Source organism: Sebastes fasciatus, chromosome 14 (assembly GCF_043250625.1).
Source record: "Sebastes fasciatus isolate fSebFas1 chromosome 14, fSebFas1.pri, whole genome shotgun sequence".
Taxonomy (NCBI): domain Eukaryota; kingdom Metazoa; phylum Chordata; class Actinopteri; order Perciformes; family Sebastidae; genus Sebastes; species Sebastes fasciatus.
The window spans coordinates 31229113-31243302 of record NC_133808.1 but is presented as its reverse complement, the minus strand read 5'-3'; the positions used below and the strand labels follow the sequence as shown (position 1 = coordinate 31243302).

At 41.4% G+C, this 14190-nt stretch overlaps 2 protein-coding genes and 1 long non-coding RNA gene across 8 annotated transcripts in view; 1 reads left to right on the top strand and 2 right to left on the bottom strand.

The window, feature by feature from the left end:
• Positions 1-14154, top strand: part of LOC141781911 (mitogen-activated protein kinase kinase kinase kinase 4-like) — a 117540-nt gene extending 103386 nt beyond the window's left edge. For all 5 annotated transcript variants that reach the window (XM_074657887.1, XM_074657884.1, XM_074657886.1 and 2 more), the window contains 7 exons: positions 1612-1755; positions 2882-3016; positions 4215-4315; positions 7665-7814; positions 7938-8097; positions 10152-10291; positions 12877-14154. In XM_074657887.1, the coding sequence (XP_074513988.1) occupies positions 1612-1755; positions 2882-3016; positions 4215-4315; positions 7665-7814; positions 7938-8097; positions 10152-10291; positions 12877-12960 (914 nt within the window). In that variant the 3' untranslated portion in view covers positions 12961-14154. The remainder of the gene's footprint in view (positions 1-1611; positions 1756-2881; positions 3017-4214; positions 4316-7664; positions 7815-7937; positions 8098-10151; positions 10292-12876) is intronic.
• Positions 4593-7669, bottom strand: LOC141781913 (general transcription factor II-I repeat domain-containing protein 2A-like). The gene has a single exon (XM_074657893.1). The coding sequence runs from the start codon at positions 6780-6782 to the stop codon at positions 4977-4979; it is 1806 nt and encodes a 601-aa protein (XP_074513994.1). The 5' UTR covers positions 6783-7669; the 3' UTR covers positions 4593-4976.
• Positions 7932-12976, bottom strand: LOC141781917 (uncharacterized). Of its 2 annotated transcripts, none has more exons than XR_012596979.1 (5): positions 12833-12976; positions 10096-10272; positions 8422-8508; positions 8183-8327; positions 7932-8066 (listed from the first exon to the last, which is right to left on the bottom strand). It is a non-coding gene; the product is annotated as an uncharacterized LOC141781917 (long non-coding RNA). The 2 variants fall into 2 exon arrangements; XR_012596980.1 differs by having other exon boundaries at positions 7955-8066; positions 8222-8327.
• Positions 14155-14190: the final 36 nt, after the last annotated feature.

Sequence of the window (14190 nt, the reverse complement as noted above, 5' to 3'; positions counted from 1 at the left end):
ACGTTTGCTTTTTTTGCGTCAGCCACCACAGTTCTCCTATACGCTTGGCACCATGGATGTATTAAGAGAACTGGATACAGCGTTGGAGGCGGGGCCCCGTTCATTCCTATGAGAGTTGCTCAGCGGCGCATGAAGCCGAAATGGCTCGTCTTCCGAGTGGAAAAGTACCCGGATCTTCCGGCGATCTTTTGCATCCATTGGGCCCATGGAGCATGCGCAGTAGTGTCCGCTCGGTTACGCTGCCACGCCGTCGTCACGGCTCGCGCTCCAGCCTCGGTCTGGGTCTCATTCACATGAATGGAGGAAGGGAAATAACTCTGGATTCAGCTGTTGGTGACTTTTACAACTTTAAAACGTAATGATTTAAATCTGGACTATTAGAGTGTTCGTACCGGGGAGTTGATTCACCTCAAAAAATATTATCCACTGAGTTACAGACGTCTCTTTCTCAATGTAAGTCAATGGGAAAAAGTATTTTTGGGCCAAACCGCATCACGTGCCGGACATAGAAGTTGTAGTACCGCCGTTTGGCCACTACAAAAGTTTGGATCGACGACGACCGACGATCCTCAGGGCTTGCTTGGCACACAGGAGAAGTTTGAGGGACTCTGAGAGAGGAGTTGAAAAGTTTGATGGCCGCAGGCAGGAATGACTTCCTGTAGCATCTCAGTCAGTATTCACTTTATCAATAATATTTTAGATTTAGTCTTAAAACTAAAATGTTTATTAGTTTTAGTCACATTTTTGTCTTTTTTATCCTTCATAGTTTTAGTCGACGACAAAACGTTTTAGTCCAGTTTTAATCACCGAAAAGTCATCAGGTTTGAGTCAAAATGTTTTCTGTCTTAATTTTGTCAGTTATTTTTTTATTTAATCTTAGTCCTGTTAAATCATCAGATTAGTTTGAACATTTCTGTCGTTGTAGTCAAACTTATTTCACATAAAATGTTATCTTATTATCTGATGAAGAATGCAGCTTTACCCAACATGTAAAAATGCGTTATTCATCACACTCAACCATCCGAACCAGACCCGACCCGCAAACCGCCAACTTCATGCATTATAGTTGTAAAACTGTCAGGACTGATGTCTGAGACGAGGACAGAGACGTAAAAGTAAAGTTTTTATGTTTTTAAACTATATTTTAGTCTTTTTTTGTCAACAATACTGCACGTTTGATAACGTCACCGTTAGTATTTAATGGCGTCGGTGCCGTCTCGTCATCGTCTCGTCTTAGTCATGACAAGAAAAGGTCATTGACGAACATATTTTGTCGTAGTTTTTGTGAACAATCTCAGTGGACTGAGTCTAGCACTGAATGTACTCCTGTACTTAACCAGCACATCATGGAATAGATCATCCAAGTATATCTATACATATCATATATGATCTTTTTACTACACGATGTGCCAATGTTGAAGTACTTTCTAATAATATATTATATTCAATGTCCATCAGAAAACCTTGTGTGTTCTTCTAGTTGTTGTGAAAATCTTCACCAGCTGGTGGCAGCAAAGTCCTGCCAAAGTGACACACTACATCTGTCTGGATCCCCGTGTCCAGCTGTTCAGTGTTGTTGGTGTGTTCTCCTAACTGTGTGTGTGTGTGTAGGAGTGAACCTGTTGGTGGGAACAGAGAGCGGTCTGATGCTGTTGGATCGCAGCGGTCAGGGGAAAGTTTACCCTCTGATCAACCGGCGGCGCTTCCAGCAGATGGACGTCCTGGAGGGACTCAACGTCCTGGTCACCATATCAGGTACGCACACAAGAACACACACACATTTTAAAGATGGTTTTATTATAATTCATGCAGCCAAATTAGTCTCATGCAGATGCTTGTGCATATAAATAAGTGCACAAACAGACACAGATGAATCTAAATATAGTTTAAGTTAATTAGGAGACTGAAAAACGTGCGTGTCTGCATCTGTTGTTGCATAAATATTGCTTTATTCCTTGCAGTTTCTCAGATTGAAAGTGCACCCACAGTCTAACTTCTCCTCTTTCTCAATGTCACACACACATGCGCAGGCGGATGCCGCCAGTGTGTCACAACAGATATTTTGAGCTAAACGGATGTTGAGTAAATCTCAGCTGTGTGAGACCTCGTGTGTGTGTGTGTGTGTGTGTGTGTGTGTGTGTGTGTGTACAATATGTAACGCTGACACACGCTTGAGCTTTCCATGATGTAAGGAAATGCCGTAGAGAAACATGCAGCGATTTCCTTAAAATGAAACTCATTTGCGTTGCCAACATGTATATAAAACACGTCATGGAAAGTTCTATCAATGTTTGAGAGGCTGGCAAAACAGTTGTGAGATAGCATCTAAAATGTTGTAATTAAACTACCAAGAGACGGTCTAAACAAAAGCGCTAGTATATTATGTCATTGAAAAAAAGTCATACTATAGTATGTCTAAAAATTTCATAAACAAAGTCAAAGTATAGTATGTCTAAAAATGTTATGAAAAAAATGTCGTAGTATGTTGAAAATGTTAATGAAAAAACGTCATAGTATAATATGTCGAAAAGTTTTATGAAAAAAAAGTTAAAGTATAGTATGTTGAACATTTTCTTGAAAAAAGTCATAGTATTGTATGTCGAAATGTTTTATTAAAAAATGTCATAGTATTGTATTTCAATAATTTTTATGAAAAAACGTCGTAGTATTGTATGTCGAAAAATAAAATAAAAAAGTAATATATTATGTTGAAAGATTTCATGACAAAAAGTATACTATTCATAAAACTTTAAGACATACTATACTATGACTTTTTTTCATGAGATTCATATTAATTAATTAATTATTATTTCCTCTTCAGTCATTCTTAAGAACTTGGTGTAGAAAATCCATTTGACCCCGATGTGACCTCTCTCTACAGGTAAGAAGAATAAACTCCGTGTGTACTACCTGTCCTGGCTGAGGAACAAGATCCTGCACAATGACCCTGAGGTGGAGAAGAAACAGGGTTGGACCACCGTAGGAGACCTGGAGGGCGCCGTCCACTACAACGTTGGTAGGTCACATTATCACAGCCTAAGTTTCTAAACAGCATTATTAGGGATTAATAATACATTTGCAAATGTTAAATTGGATTAAGGCCTGAGATTAGGAACGTTTCCACATCTGGAGGCAAACGGGGGACTCTTAAATTTACAAACTCAGTTTAAGATACAGAGTGTACGCGTACGAGACACGTATGCCATAGATAACTAATGGAAGGAAAGCCCTCGATTAAGTAATGACGTGGTAAGGACGTCCAAGTGGACATGTAACTACACTGACCTGTCTAAAACTCAGAATGTCCTTGGTGATGGTAGTGCCACTGAGCAAAGATTCAGCACTTCCTGTTGGAAACTCCTCGACATTGATCAGAGCTGCCAGTCGTGACATCCATTTCCTGTCTAGAAGTTTTATTCAGGCGTGCCCATCGATTTCTTGTCAGATTAAATTTTTGGAATCACAGCTGGCAGAGTTTGAACAACACTTGTGGAAAGTACAAGGGCTTTCCACAGAGAAAGATACAACCAGCATCTGACAAAAGAGTTTTACTGCACATTAGAATACTATATACTAGTAAAAACTCTTCAACTATAAGCTCTTCCATTGAATGATTCTCAAAACTCATCTTGCAGAGATGTCTGATCAAGGAGGAGCAATGCAGGGACTTTTTGAAAACTAAGATGAATCTTTAAAATACTAAATGAGTTGTTTTTCCTTTCCTTTAAATCCTCTCATATTTACAGTGTACGATGAATGAATCACTCATAGCCTAGAACACAATACTGCCATGCACGAGCCGTGTTTAAGAGAATTATAACATAAGATTATATGCTACGAATTAATCAGCTTTTATTTAAATATATATGCATTCTGTAATAACTTGCAGGGACTGATGCAGGGACACGGCACTGAATATTGCAGCAGGACAGGAAATTACATAATCATGCATGGGGTCACGAAATCCAAATGAACATCAGTTAAGATCGATTTTTACTGATTTTTAAAAGTGAAATTCAGTTACAGAATAAGGACATCACTTTACAAAAGTAATAATAACAATATCTTATAGCACTTATCAAAACAAAGTACTTCACATGGCAAGCAAAGAACACATAAAACATAACATAGCAACACATAAAACACAGCAATAAAAGAATAAAAGTAACCACATTGTGTTGTTCTAATGTATTGTTTTGGTTTTTGTTCCCCAGTGAAATATGAGAGGATCAAATTCTTAGTTCTGGCTCTGAAGAACTCAGTGGAGGTCTACGCCTGGGCACCCAAACCCTACCACAAGTTCATGGCCTTCAAGGTGAGTCCATCGAGGCTGCAATGTAATCCTATCGGGGCAAGCCGGCACCGTCATTTACGTCCACTAAAAGTGTGTTTCTGCCATGACAGGCTCTGATTGGTATTATAAGTGTCTGATAACATTATAGAAAGAGTCTCGCTCAAGGAAAAACTGAAATCTGGCGAGGCGACGTGTAGTGACGTTTTTTTCATGACATTTTTTGACAAAATGTACTACGCCTTTTTTGTTTTTGGACATACTATACCAGGGGTGGGCAATTAATTTTTACAAGGGGCCACATGAGAAACCTGAGTTGTGTTGGAGGGCCGAACCAACAATAACTTGAACTTAATTCTGCTCAGTATTAATTTTGATTAATTGATTTTAATTGTAAAAAGCATTAAATTATATATTTTTGATTAGTTGCTACTGGTAATCAGAAGAATAAGGATATTCTGTAAATATTTATATAAATATATGAAATTGTGGTGTAGGTCATATAGGAAAATACTCCTATAGAAGTAATAAACAGTAAAAACAATAATTGCATCAGTGTTTCATTTTATTTTTAACATGTTAATCTTTCCAAATACTGAATAGGTGTTTTACAGTATGTTAAAGATAGGCAATTGTCAACTTGATGCAAAAAGCAATAAATGCTGTTAATGTTCATTTTACTTGTTCAGTGGGAAAAATCCAGCCTGCTCTGGGCTTGAACAAGTGCATTGAAATCTGGCTGAATGTCTGAGGTGGATATGCGAAGGACAGCTGAGAGGTGGTCATCAGTGATAGAGGATCTGTATCTGGATTTGTTGAACTTCATCACTGAGAATGTCTGTTCACATACGTAGGTAGATCCAAAGAGGACTAGAATCTTCTGAGCATGCCTCCTCATGTGTGGAAAGTTCTCCTCTTTGAGGGAAGAGTAGAAGTCCAGTAGTGAGACTGACCTAAAGTGCTCTGCCAGAAGTGTGTCAGACTGCAGGTCAATCAGTTCCATCTGAACATCACTGGGTGCATTCTCCACACTGCAGGTGAAGGGAGAAGAAACCATGTGCATCTCACTCTCAACTGTTTTAAAGTCTTGAAATCGCCTTGAAAACTCACCATGCAGTGCTTCTAACATGGATGAGTACTTGTCGAGGTGATCAGCTGATTTTGTGGCTTCCTTCAGTGTTGGCAAGTGGGTGAGAATGTTGTCCTTCATTTGGCTTGAGAGAAGCTGCAACTTTCTCATGAAAGCCTTCACTGCGCTGTACATTCCATGTACAAAAAGGCCTCTGCACTGCAGTTTGACATTTAGTTCATTCATTAGTGCCGTCACATCTACAGCAAAACCAAGGTCAGCAATCCAGTCTGCATCTGTAAGCTGTGGAATGTCCTTTCCTTTCTTCACACAGAACTCGTGAATCTCTTTTCTCAGGTCCCAGAAACTTTTCAGTACTTTGCCCAGGCTGAGCCACCTGACAGCTGTGTGGTAGCCTATGTCACAATGTTCAGTCTCGCTTTCCTCCAAAAGTGAAACAAACTCTCTGTGATTCAATGCTCTTGCCCTGATGAAGTTAACTGTTTTAGTTACAACATCAACAACATGGTTCATTTTTAACACTGACTTACACAACACTTCCTGATGTATAATACAATGCAAAAATGTCAATTTCTGCTCAGGGTTCATTTCTTTCACTTTATCCTGCATTCTCTTCAAAAGTCCAACATTTTTCCCCGTCAGATTTGGACAACCATCCGTTGTCACACCTGCCAGCTTGTCCCATTTTAGTTCCAACTTGTCCAAACATGCATTTACCTCCGTGAATAAATCACTCCCGGTTGTTGTCCCTTTCATTGACTGCATGGCTGCCAGCTCCTCCGTGATTTTAAAGTCCGTAGATATCCCACGTATGAAAATGAGTAGCTGGGCAGTGTCACGTACATCGCAGCTCTCATCCAAAGGCAGGGAAAAATAGTCGAAGCTGACCGCTCTGTTCTTCAGCTGAAGTTCCAGATTCCCCGCGATGTCCTCAACCCTCCTCGTTACAGTCCGTCGCGAGAGGGGCACGTTCTCAAAAGCTCCCTTTTTCTCCGGGCATATTAGGGCAGCAGAGTCCAGCAAACACTCCTTAATAAACTCGCCGTCAGAAAACGGTTTACTTTTTCTAGCGATTTTGTGGGATATGACATAACTTGTCTTGACAGCTGCATCTCTGGATGTGCAACATTTAGTAAAAAGTCCTTGTTGGTTTTGCAGCTTAGCTAGCAAAGCATCCGACTCCCTTGCGCGCTCTTGTTCAGACAAGTTCTTGTATTTCTCCTCGTGTTTGGTCACGTAGTGGCGGTTCAAATTGTAATCCTTGAACACGGCGACCTGTACACCACAAACTAAGCACACGGCTTTACCTTTGACTTCTGTAAATAGATATTTAGCAGTCCATGTCTTGTTGAAAATGCGGCATTCGGTCTCGATTTTTCTTTTGCTGCCGTGGGCTGACATGTTGAGGGCTAGCTTAGCATACCAGAATCACATGTAGCTGTTTAGCGTAGTCACGTAGTTACCGTAAATAAAAAAACCTTTTCAAAATAAAAGCACACAGCCGTATTGCGTGCACAGCATAAATAGGCCTATTTTTTTATTTATGTTCTAATTTACTTGACCTCACGCGGGCCAGGCAGGGACAGCCAACGGGCCGGATGTGGCCCGCGGGCCGTAAAATGCCCAGGTCTGTACTATACTATGACTTTTTGGACAAATTATACTACGACTTTTTTTTGGGACAAATTATACTACGACTTTTTTTTGGGACAAATTATACTGCGACTTTTTTTGGACAAATTATACTGCGACTTCTTTTTGGACATACTATACTACGATTTCCTTTTTTGACATACTATACTATGACTTTCTTTACATACTATACTATGTTAACAAACAGACCGGATCAAGAGGAAGGTAAAAAAGACGTTTTATTTCTCTGTAGGGTTTTTTCCATAATGTTGTCAGACACTTGTATATATTAATAATCTGAGCCTGTCAGTGGCAAAAACAAGAACTGTTAGTGGACGTAAAGTTACAATGAGGCTGCTTTCTGACCTCGCAGCTCGTTTAGCGGCTGCCGGTCACAGCTTTCTCCCTCAATACAGGATCAATTCAAAATAAATTGTTGTCCCCATTTGTCACTTAGACACAAAAACAAGGGGTTGAAAAATACCCAAATTACCCTTTAACTACAGAGTCATTGAAAACTGTTTGTACAGCTTGCTATCAATATTGATAACCTCCGACCTGGCAAATATTTACTGATCTGATGCTCAAGCTTCTGCTGGCCGACTAACAAGAAGGAAAAAAACAACCTGTTTTCTGACCTGTGTGCTTCAGTCTTTCGGTGACCTGGTGCACAAGCCCCTGCTGGTCGACCTAACCGTGGAGGAAGGTCAGAGGTTAAAGGTCATCTACGGCTCAGCTTCAGGCTTCCACGCCGTGGATGTGGACTCTGGGGCTGTCTACGACATCTACCTGCCTACACACGTAAGAACACGCAAGCAGACAGACTATTCAGTGCTGCTGTAGTTAATCATAGATGCCAAAGGTGCAGGTAAATGATTCTCTCAAAGAAAGTCATCAGCGTGTTGGTGTTGTGTGTCTGTGCAGATCCAGACCCATATCCAGTCTCACGCCATCATCATCCTGCCCAACACGGACGGCATCGAGCTGCTGGTGTGCTACGAGGACGAGGGCGTTTACGTCAACACCTATGGACGCATCACCAAGGATGTGGTGCTGCAGTGGGGGGAGATGCCAACCTCAGTGGGTGAGTCAGTTACACAAACACACACACACACACGCACACACACACACACACACACACACACACAACTTACAGTATTCACTCACACATTTATCGAGATCAGTGGTTCTCAAACTGTTTGCCTCACATCTCCCTAATATGAAGTGATGTCTACTTGCAAGGTGCCCGTCTTCACATCATGTACTCATCAATGAGTTCCACTAAAGAGTGATTCTTCCCTCTCTGAGATACATCTGAAAAGATTAGAAAAGGCAGAGAGGAATACAAATTAGTTTTGTGTAGGAGAACTTTGTTTGTAGGAGAACATATTCTTATTTTGTTCCTCACCTGCGTCACCACCTTAAGAGTTCTCTTGTGACCGCTCCGAGAGGACAAGACCCTCAGGTTTAGAACCACTGACCTAGATAAGCAACACTAGAACAATGACGACAGTTAAAGTGGCAATCCCCAAGATATTCATTTAAAGCTGCTCAATAGACCTCTTTTCTGTTAGTGAACATGATGGCGTGTTTAGTTGGCGGAGCGTTTAGTGAAGGCAGAATAATTCTCTGAACACGTTAGTTAACGCTGGCTAGCAAGTATTGTTGGCTTGTTTTTTAACAACGGCTGAAGAAAATCCTAGTTTCTCTCAACATGTGCTGTCACTCACTCTCCAGGATCACCAGTGGTAGTTGAGAAAGTTAACATTAAAGGGACTGTTTGTAAGAATCAGAATGTCTTGTTAACAGCGACACCTGTGTCCGTTAAGTCAATGAAAGTCAGCGTCCTGTTGCTCGTGCTCGTTCTACATAGACATGAAGGAGCATCGCTCAACACAGTGAGGAGACACACGTCAGCTAAAAGCACAATATCACTATATTTCAGCTGCTTGGCAGTAATGTTAGCTGACCAGACGAAGGTCTCTCCATGAATCACTGCTGATCCTAGTGTTGGCGCTGAAGCAGGAAGAGAAACGTTATCGTCTCCGACCGGGTGCCGGAGGGAGACACTGGCACCCGGTCGGAGACGATAACGTTTCTCTCTGCGGAGCCCCGTCACTTCACAAGACACGGGAAACCTCTGTTGGTCTGGAGGAGCTGCAGCAGTTATTTCTGCACAAACGTCCACTGAACATTCACTAGATATTCTCAGAGCTAAACTAACTCTTCTGCAGTGTGGAGTGAGCAGCATGCACGTGAGAGGTGGAGAGAGAGAGCGAGAAGGAGCACGGTGTGTGAGTGCAAGGCAGGCAGAGGAGCAGAGACTCCGGTCCTGGAGACCAAAGCTACGGTCTCCCCCGCGTCCTCCGACCGCGGCCAACACTGTTTAACAGACGGGCTTCACTAGATACAACCAAGAGGTTTTGGTGCTTCACTGTAGTTTGTGTTGGAGTCTGAGTCTGAACAGCGGAGACACACGCGAGCACACATATGCGAGCGCGCATGGGAAACCGACCCGGTAGATTTATACGTGTAAAAAGTTACAAACAGTCCCTTTAACCAACGGGAACAGATTAGCCGGTGGCCAACGGCGGCGCTGTCAAGATAAATTAAGGGCGTAAAAGTCTTTGGATGTCTATAGTTAACTATCCTTCAGTAACGTCAGTCAGAAAGAGAGTCGGACAATATCGGAGAAGCGTTTCAGAGACGGAGAGAAAGGGTTGCTAATAGTTTAGCCTTCTGCTAACAAACAATGTGCTTAGCCTCCGTTGTGAACGCAGCAGAAAACCTTTGTTTGTTTTGACTCAAATTCAAATATTAAATCAAGCAGGACTGAAATATGAAGGATTGCCACTTTAAAATGATGATTTTCATGGTATGATAATGAATTTGTTTGTTACTTCCTCTAATATGTAACTTTGCACGTAGTTGGTATATATTCCTGATGGATCAAATTCTTCATGATGAACTGCTGATTAGTGATAAATCATTAGCTAACATGTGCACACAGTTATTGTCTTTCACCTCCATAAGCTGCTCACATTGATCATTTGCTCTGTAGCTGCAGAGGAAACACACACACCTGAAAGGCTTTGGAGCAATCAGTATATGGGTTCATTTAAATCCCTCTTTCTGCAGCCTACATCCGTTCCAACCAGATCATGGGTTGGGGAGAGAAGGCCATAGAGATCCGCTCGGTGGAGACCGGGCATCTGGACGGCGTCTTCATGCACAAGAGAGCCCAGAGACTCAAGTTCCTCTGTGAAAGAAACGACAAGGTGAGACCTCCAACAACACATCCTGATCTGATCAAATCAGTACTGGGATCAATAGATCAATACCTTAAAGGGACAGCTCAACCCAAAATCAAAAGCAGCACCGCGCACACACGTTTTACCGGTAGTAACGTTACTACCAGGTGGCGCCTGCGACGGTCAAAATAAGACGATAGTCGCATAGACTATTTGATTTTTTATAATTTGAATGCCTATTCAAAAAATCTAAAATCATGACCTCCTAAACCTTATCATGTGCAGAAGGAAGCATGCATCTACTCATGGACAAAAGGCTTGTGACAGCACGAGATGTAAATATTAATGGCGTCGTCCTCGGCTGAGCTGTAACGTGAGCTATCAGTATCGATAATATAGAGGCACGCTTCCTTCTGCGCAGTGATACATTTGGCGGGTGTAGTTGGGTAGAAAGAAAATATGAAAATATGAAACTGCTCACACGTGAGCAGTTTCACATGTTAAAGTTGAAACCATTCACTACAAAAGAGGAGTTTTTATCCCCCAATGTTTGACTCCGCTGTCAGAAATCCCTGCAGGACATTTGAGAGGACGCCGTGGAGCCCGTTCTCACATCCCCTCGCCATTCAACGTGAATCAGATTATAGATTTTAAGATAAAGCTGCTGTTCTTCTTTGTTCAACATGAAAATAGCTATACGCAACAAAAGGAGCACCTTCAACTTCTATTATTGTGAGGCTTATTAACCATCCAAACCTCACAGAAACACACACCGATTCCCACGCAGAGCCTCAAACATGTCGGATGTAGCGATCAGTAAAACTCCCCACGGTCCTCCAGAAGTCACTTTCTGTTTGCTCAGCCTCCGCTGATTCAGAGGAACTTCAGACGGCTCTGGTTTCTCTTCTCTCTTTACTTTATTCAACTCCGCTGGCCTGTGTGGACTAACGAGAAGTAAAGACTGAGAGATGAAGTTTGTTCTTCTCTCTGTGGGTCTGTAGCGGTGCTTGTACGGGAAATGATGTAAGCTTTTGAGGACTGAAGTTTCTCTCCAGAAACATTTTGAAGGATGCCCTTTCTGAGTCGACTAGTTTGACTAATCTATCCATGATGTTTGTTCAGCTAAGAAGTTTTACATTTTTAGGAAAATTCAATCATTAGTGGGCAATGTCATTTTTATCTATAAGTTTTATTGCTTTTTAATTTGTATTTAATTAATATGTTTATTTTTATTGTTTGTATCTATTGTACCGTTTTATCTGTTTCAATTTTCCTACTTTTGTCGTGCTTTTGTTTGGCTTTCTGTTATATTACCTTGTCCTGCTTTTACTTTCCTTCGTCTGTCAAAGCACTTTGTAAACTGTTTTTAAAGGTACTATATAAATAAGTTAATATTATTATGTAATATAAAAAAGGTCCTTTGACATGACTGCATTCAGTTAATATGAATTCATTTGACAGATTCTTTTAATTAAATTTACTAATCAATCCGTTAGTCCACCAAAACGTTCTACCGTTCTGATTGATTGATTGAATTAGGATTTAACGCTCTACGGAAGTTATCTAATTGTAATTATCCTGACCAATATTGAAAATGCAATTGTTTTGCATTCTCCACATTTTTAACCTATTTCCCCTGATCCAATCCATGATGGGAATGGTAAATTACATATCTTCCATATCCCCCTACATATCTCTAAATTACATGACATTAGTGATGTCACGAGATACTTCGGTACCAAGTCGATGCCAAAATTCTCGGTCCAGTCAGCGGTCCTGGGGACGATAGAAAATGTGTTTGAAATGCAGTATACTCACTATCAACCCTATTTTTTCGCTGATGATGCGACATTGAGAACAACAAACTACGACTACGTTGTCGCGGGGGTTTAATCATCCTCGTTGAGATCCACATTTCTTTTCAAGAGACACATGAGGTCATAAAAACATTAATATACATAAACTTGTGTACGTTTTTTTTCTCTCAAAAGCAAGTTGTCTATCTGTCTTGTGTACTACAATAAACTGATAGTTTTACTAATTTAGTGAATTATTTAGCTAAAAAATTGCGTTAATGCAAATTTGTTTTAACGCCACTAATTTCTTTAACGCAACTTACGATTTGTATGTTGCAGCGGGCTCAGTTTTAAAGCTAGAGTGAAGATACTGGTATCATAAGAAACTAAAAAACCTGATGAATCCGTCGGTACCAATCATGTCATACTAGCTGGTCAAGAAGGAGGTTAAATAACGCTCTAAATTTGTGCTAAATTTTAGTGAGGAAAAACTGTTATGGCCAGTTTCAAAGGGGTCCCTTGACCTCTGACCTCCAGATATGTGAATGAAAATGGGTTCTATGGGTACCCACGAGTCTCCCGGAAGTCAACGGAAGTTGTGTTAAAGAAATTAGTGGCATAAAAACACGTTAATAAACTTAGTTTTACTGATTTAGTGAATTATGTAGGAAAATATGGACAAAAATCTATTATCAGGATTTATAACAAAAAAAAGCTTGATAAGAATATGGTTAGTATTTAGACGAATAACTGTTTTCTTGTGTGATTGTACCTTCTAGTGAAATGTCCATCTGTCTGTCCGTGTCTCCTCTTCAGGTGTTCTTCGCCTCCGTTCGGTCTGGAGGCTCCAGCCAGGTGTACTTCATGACTCTGGGCCGAAGCAACCTGCTCAGCTGGTAGAGGTCCACGCCCTGCCCTCTTCCTCCTCCTCATTGTCCTCCATCCTCGCTAACACTGGATCTCAGAACCCACCGTCGATGTCCCGTCAGCCCTCGGACAACCAAAAAGAGAACAAAGTCAACAACCCAACCGGCCCCTTTTTTTGAGGCAGTCGACAACAACAACAACAACAATGACTTTCACCTTTCCTCTGCAGCTGCAGCCTCGCTGCATCGGAGCTCCGGGGCCGTCCGGGGACGCAGCGACGACCCGGTCAAGATGTCACGCAGTCGGCGCCAACCTGAAGTGATGAAATCAATGATTAATTAATATATGAAAGAAATTAATTAAATGTGAATTTAAGAAAAGGGGCCAAACTACTTTTTGTTTCCCCTCTCTCCGTTTTTCTTGGTGCTCATCACGTCGCGATGGGATCGATTCTTTTTTTCTGACCTCTGCATCATTTCCGTGCTCCGGGCTGGTCAGTAAGCTTGAGGTCTTCTACCTACTAGTACTGCTACCACTATTATTACTACTACTACTACTACTACTGCTACTACCTTCTGCAGGTCTGCCTCTTGTAAGAGAGTTCCCCCTCTGCCCCATGTTCCCGCCCTCCGACCTGTCTTCTGAGCGTTTCATGGGGCCGGTGGGGTGGGAGTTTGTTGTATTAATACTGCAGTAGTGTGTGTAAATGTACTTCTGTTTGGTCCAATTACTGCTGACATGCTGGTTAGAGGTGGAGACTATCAGCCGGGGGTGAATTGTAAAACCCCCGGAGCCGGTGGGACTAATATTTGGCCTAATATTTGAGGTTCTACTGGAAGTCTGATTGATGGGACTCGACAGGTGGGTGTGTGTGTGTCGTTGAAGTATTGTGTTGTTTGGACAGGTGCTTTAAAAAAAAAAAGGGGGGATGATGGAGAGAGAGAGAGAGAGAGAGAGCGAGAGAGAAAGATGCTGAAGCAGATGGATTTCAGAATAGTATTTTTTGAATTATTACTATTATTATTCCTTGAAGATAAGTGTAACTATGTGGAGTAAAACATGTCTTTTACCTTGTTTTTTAAGATTTATGCACATCCACCCACAGTTTGCTTGCTTTTACTCTGAACCCCACAGAAGGTGTGTTTGTCGAAGAAGAAAGTGACGTGGGTGTGGTCCAAAAAACATTTAAGGTGTCTATGTACAATAAAGAGTTCATTGAATCTTCCAGATAGTGTCAGTGGTCATGTTTTTCCCCCCACCAGT

Excerpts from the sequence above, each read along its gene's own strand:
- LOC141781913 (XM_074657893.1), bottom strand. The coding sequence starts at position 6,782 with ATGTCAGCCCACGGCAGCAAAAGAAAAATCGAGACCGAATGCCGCATT.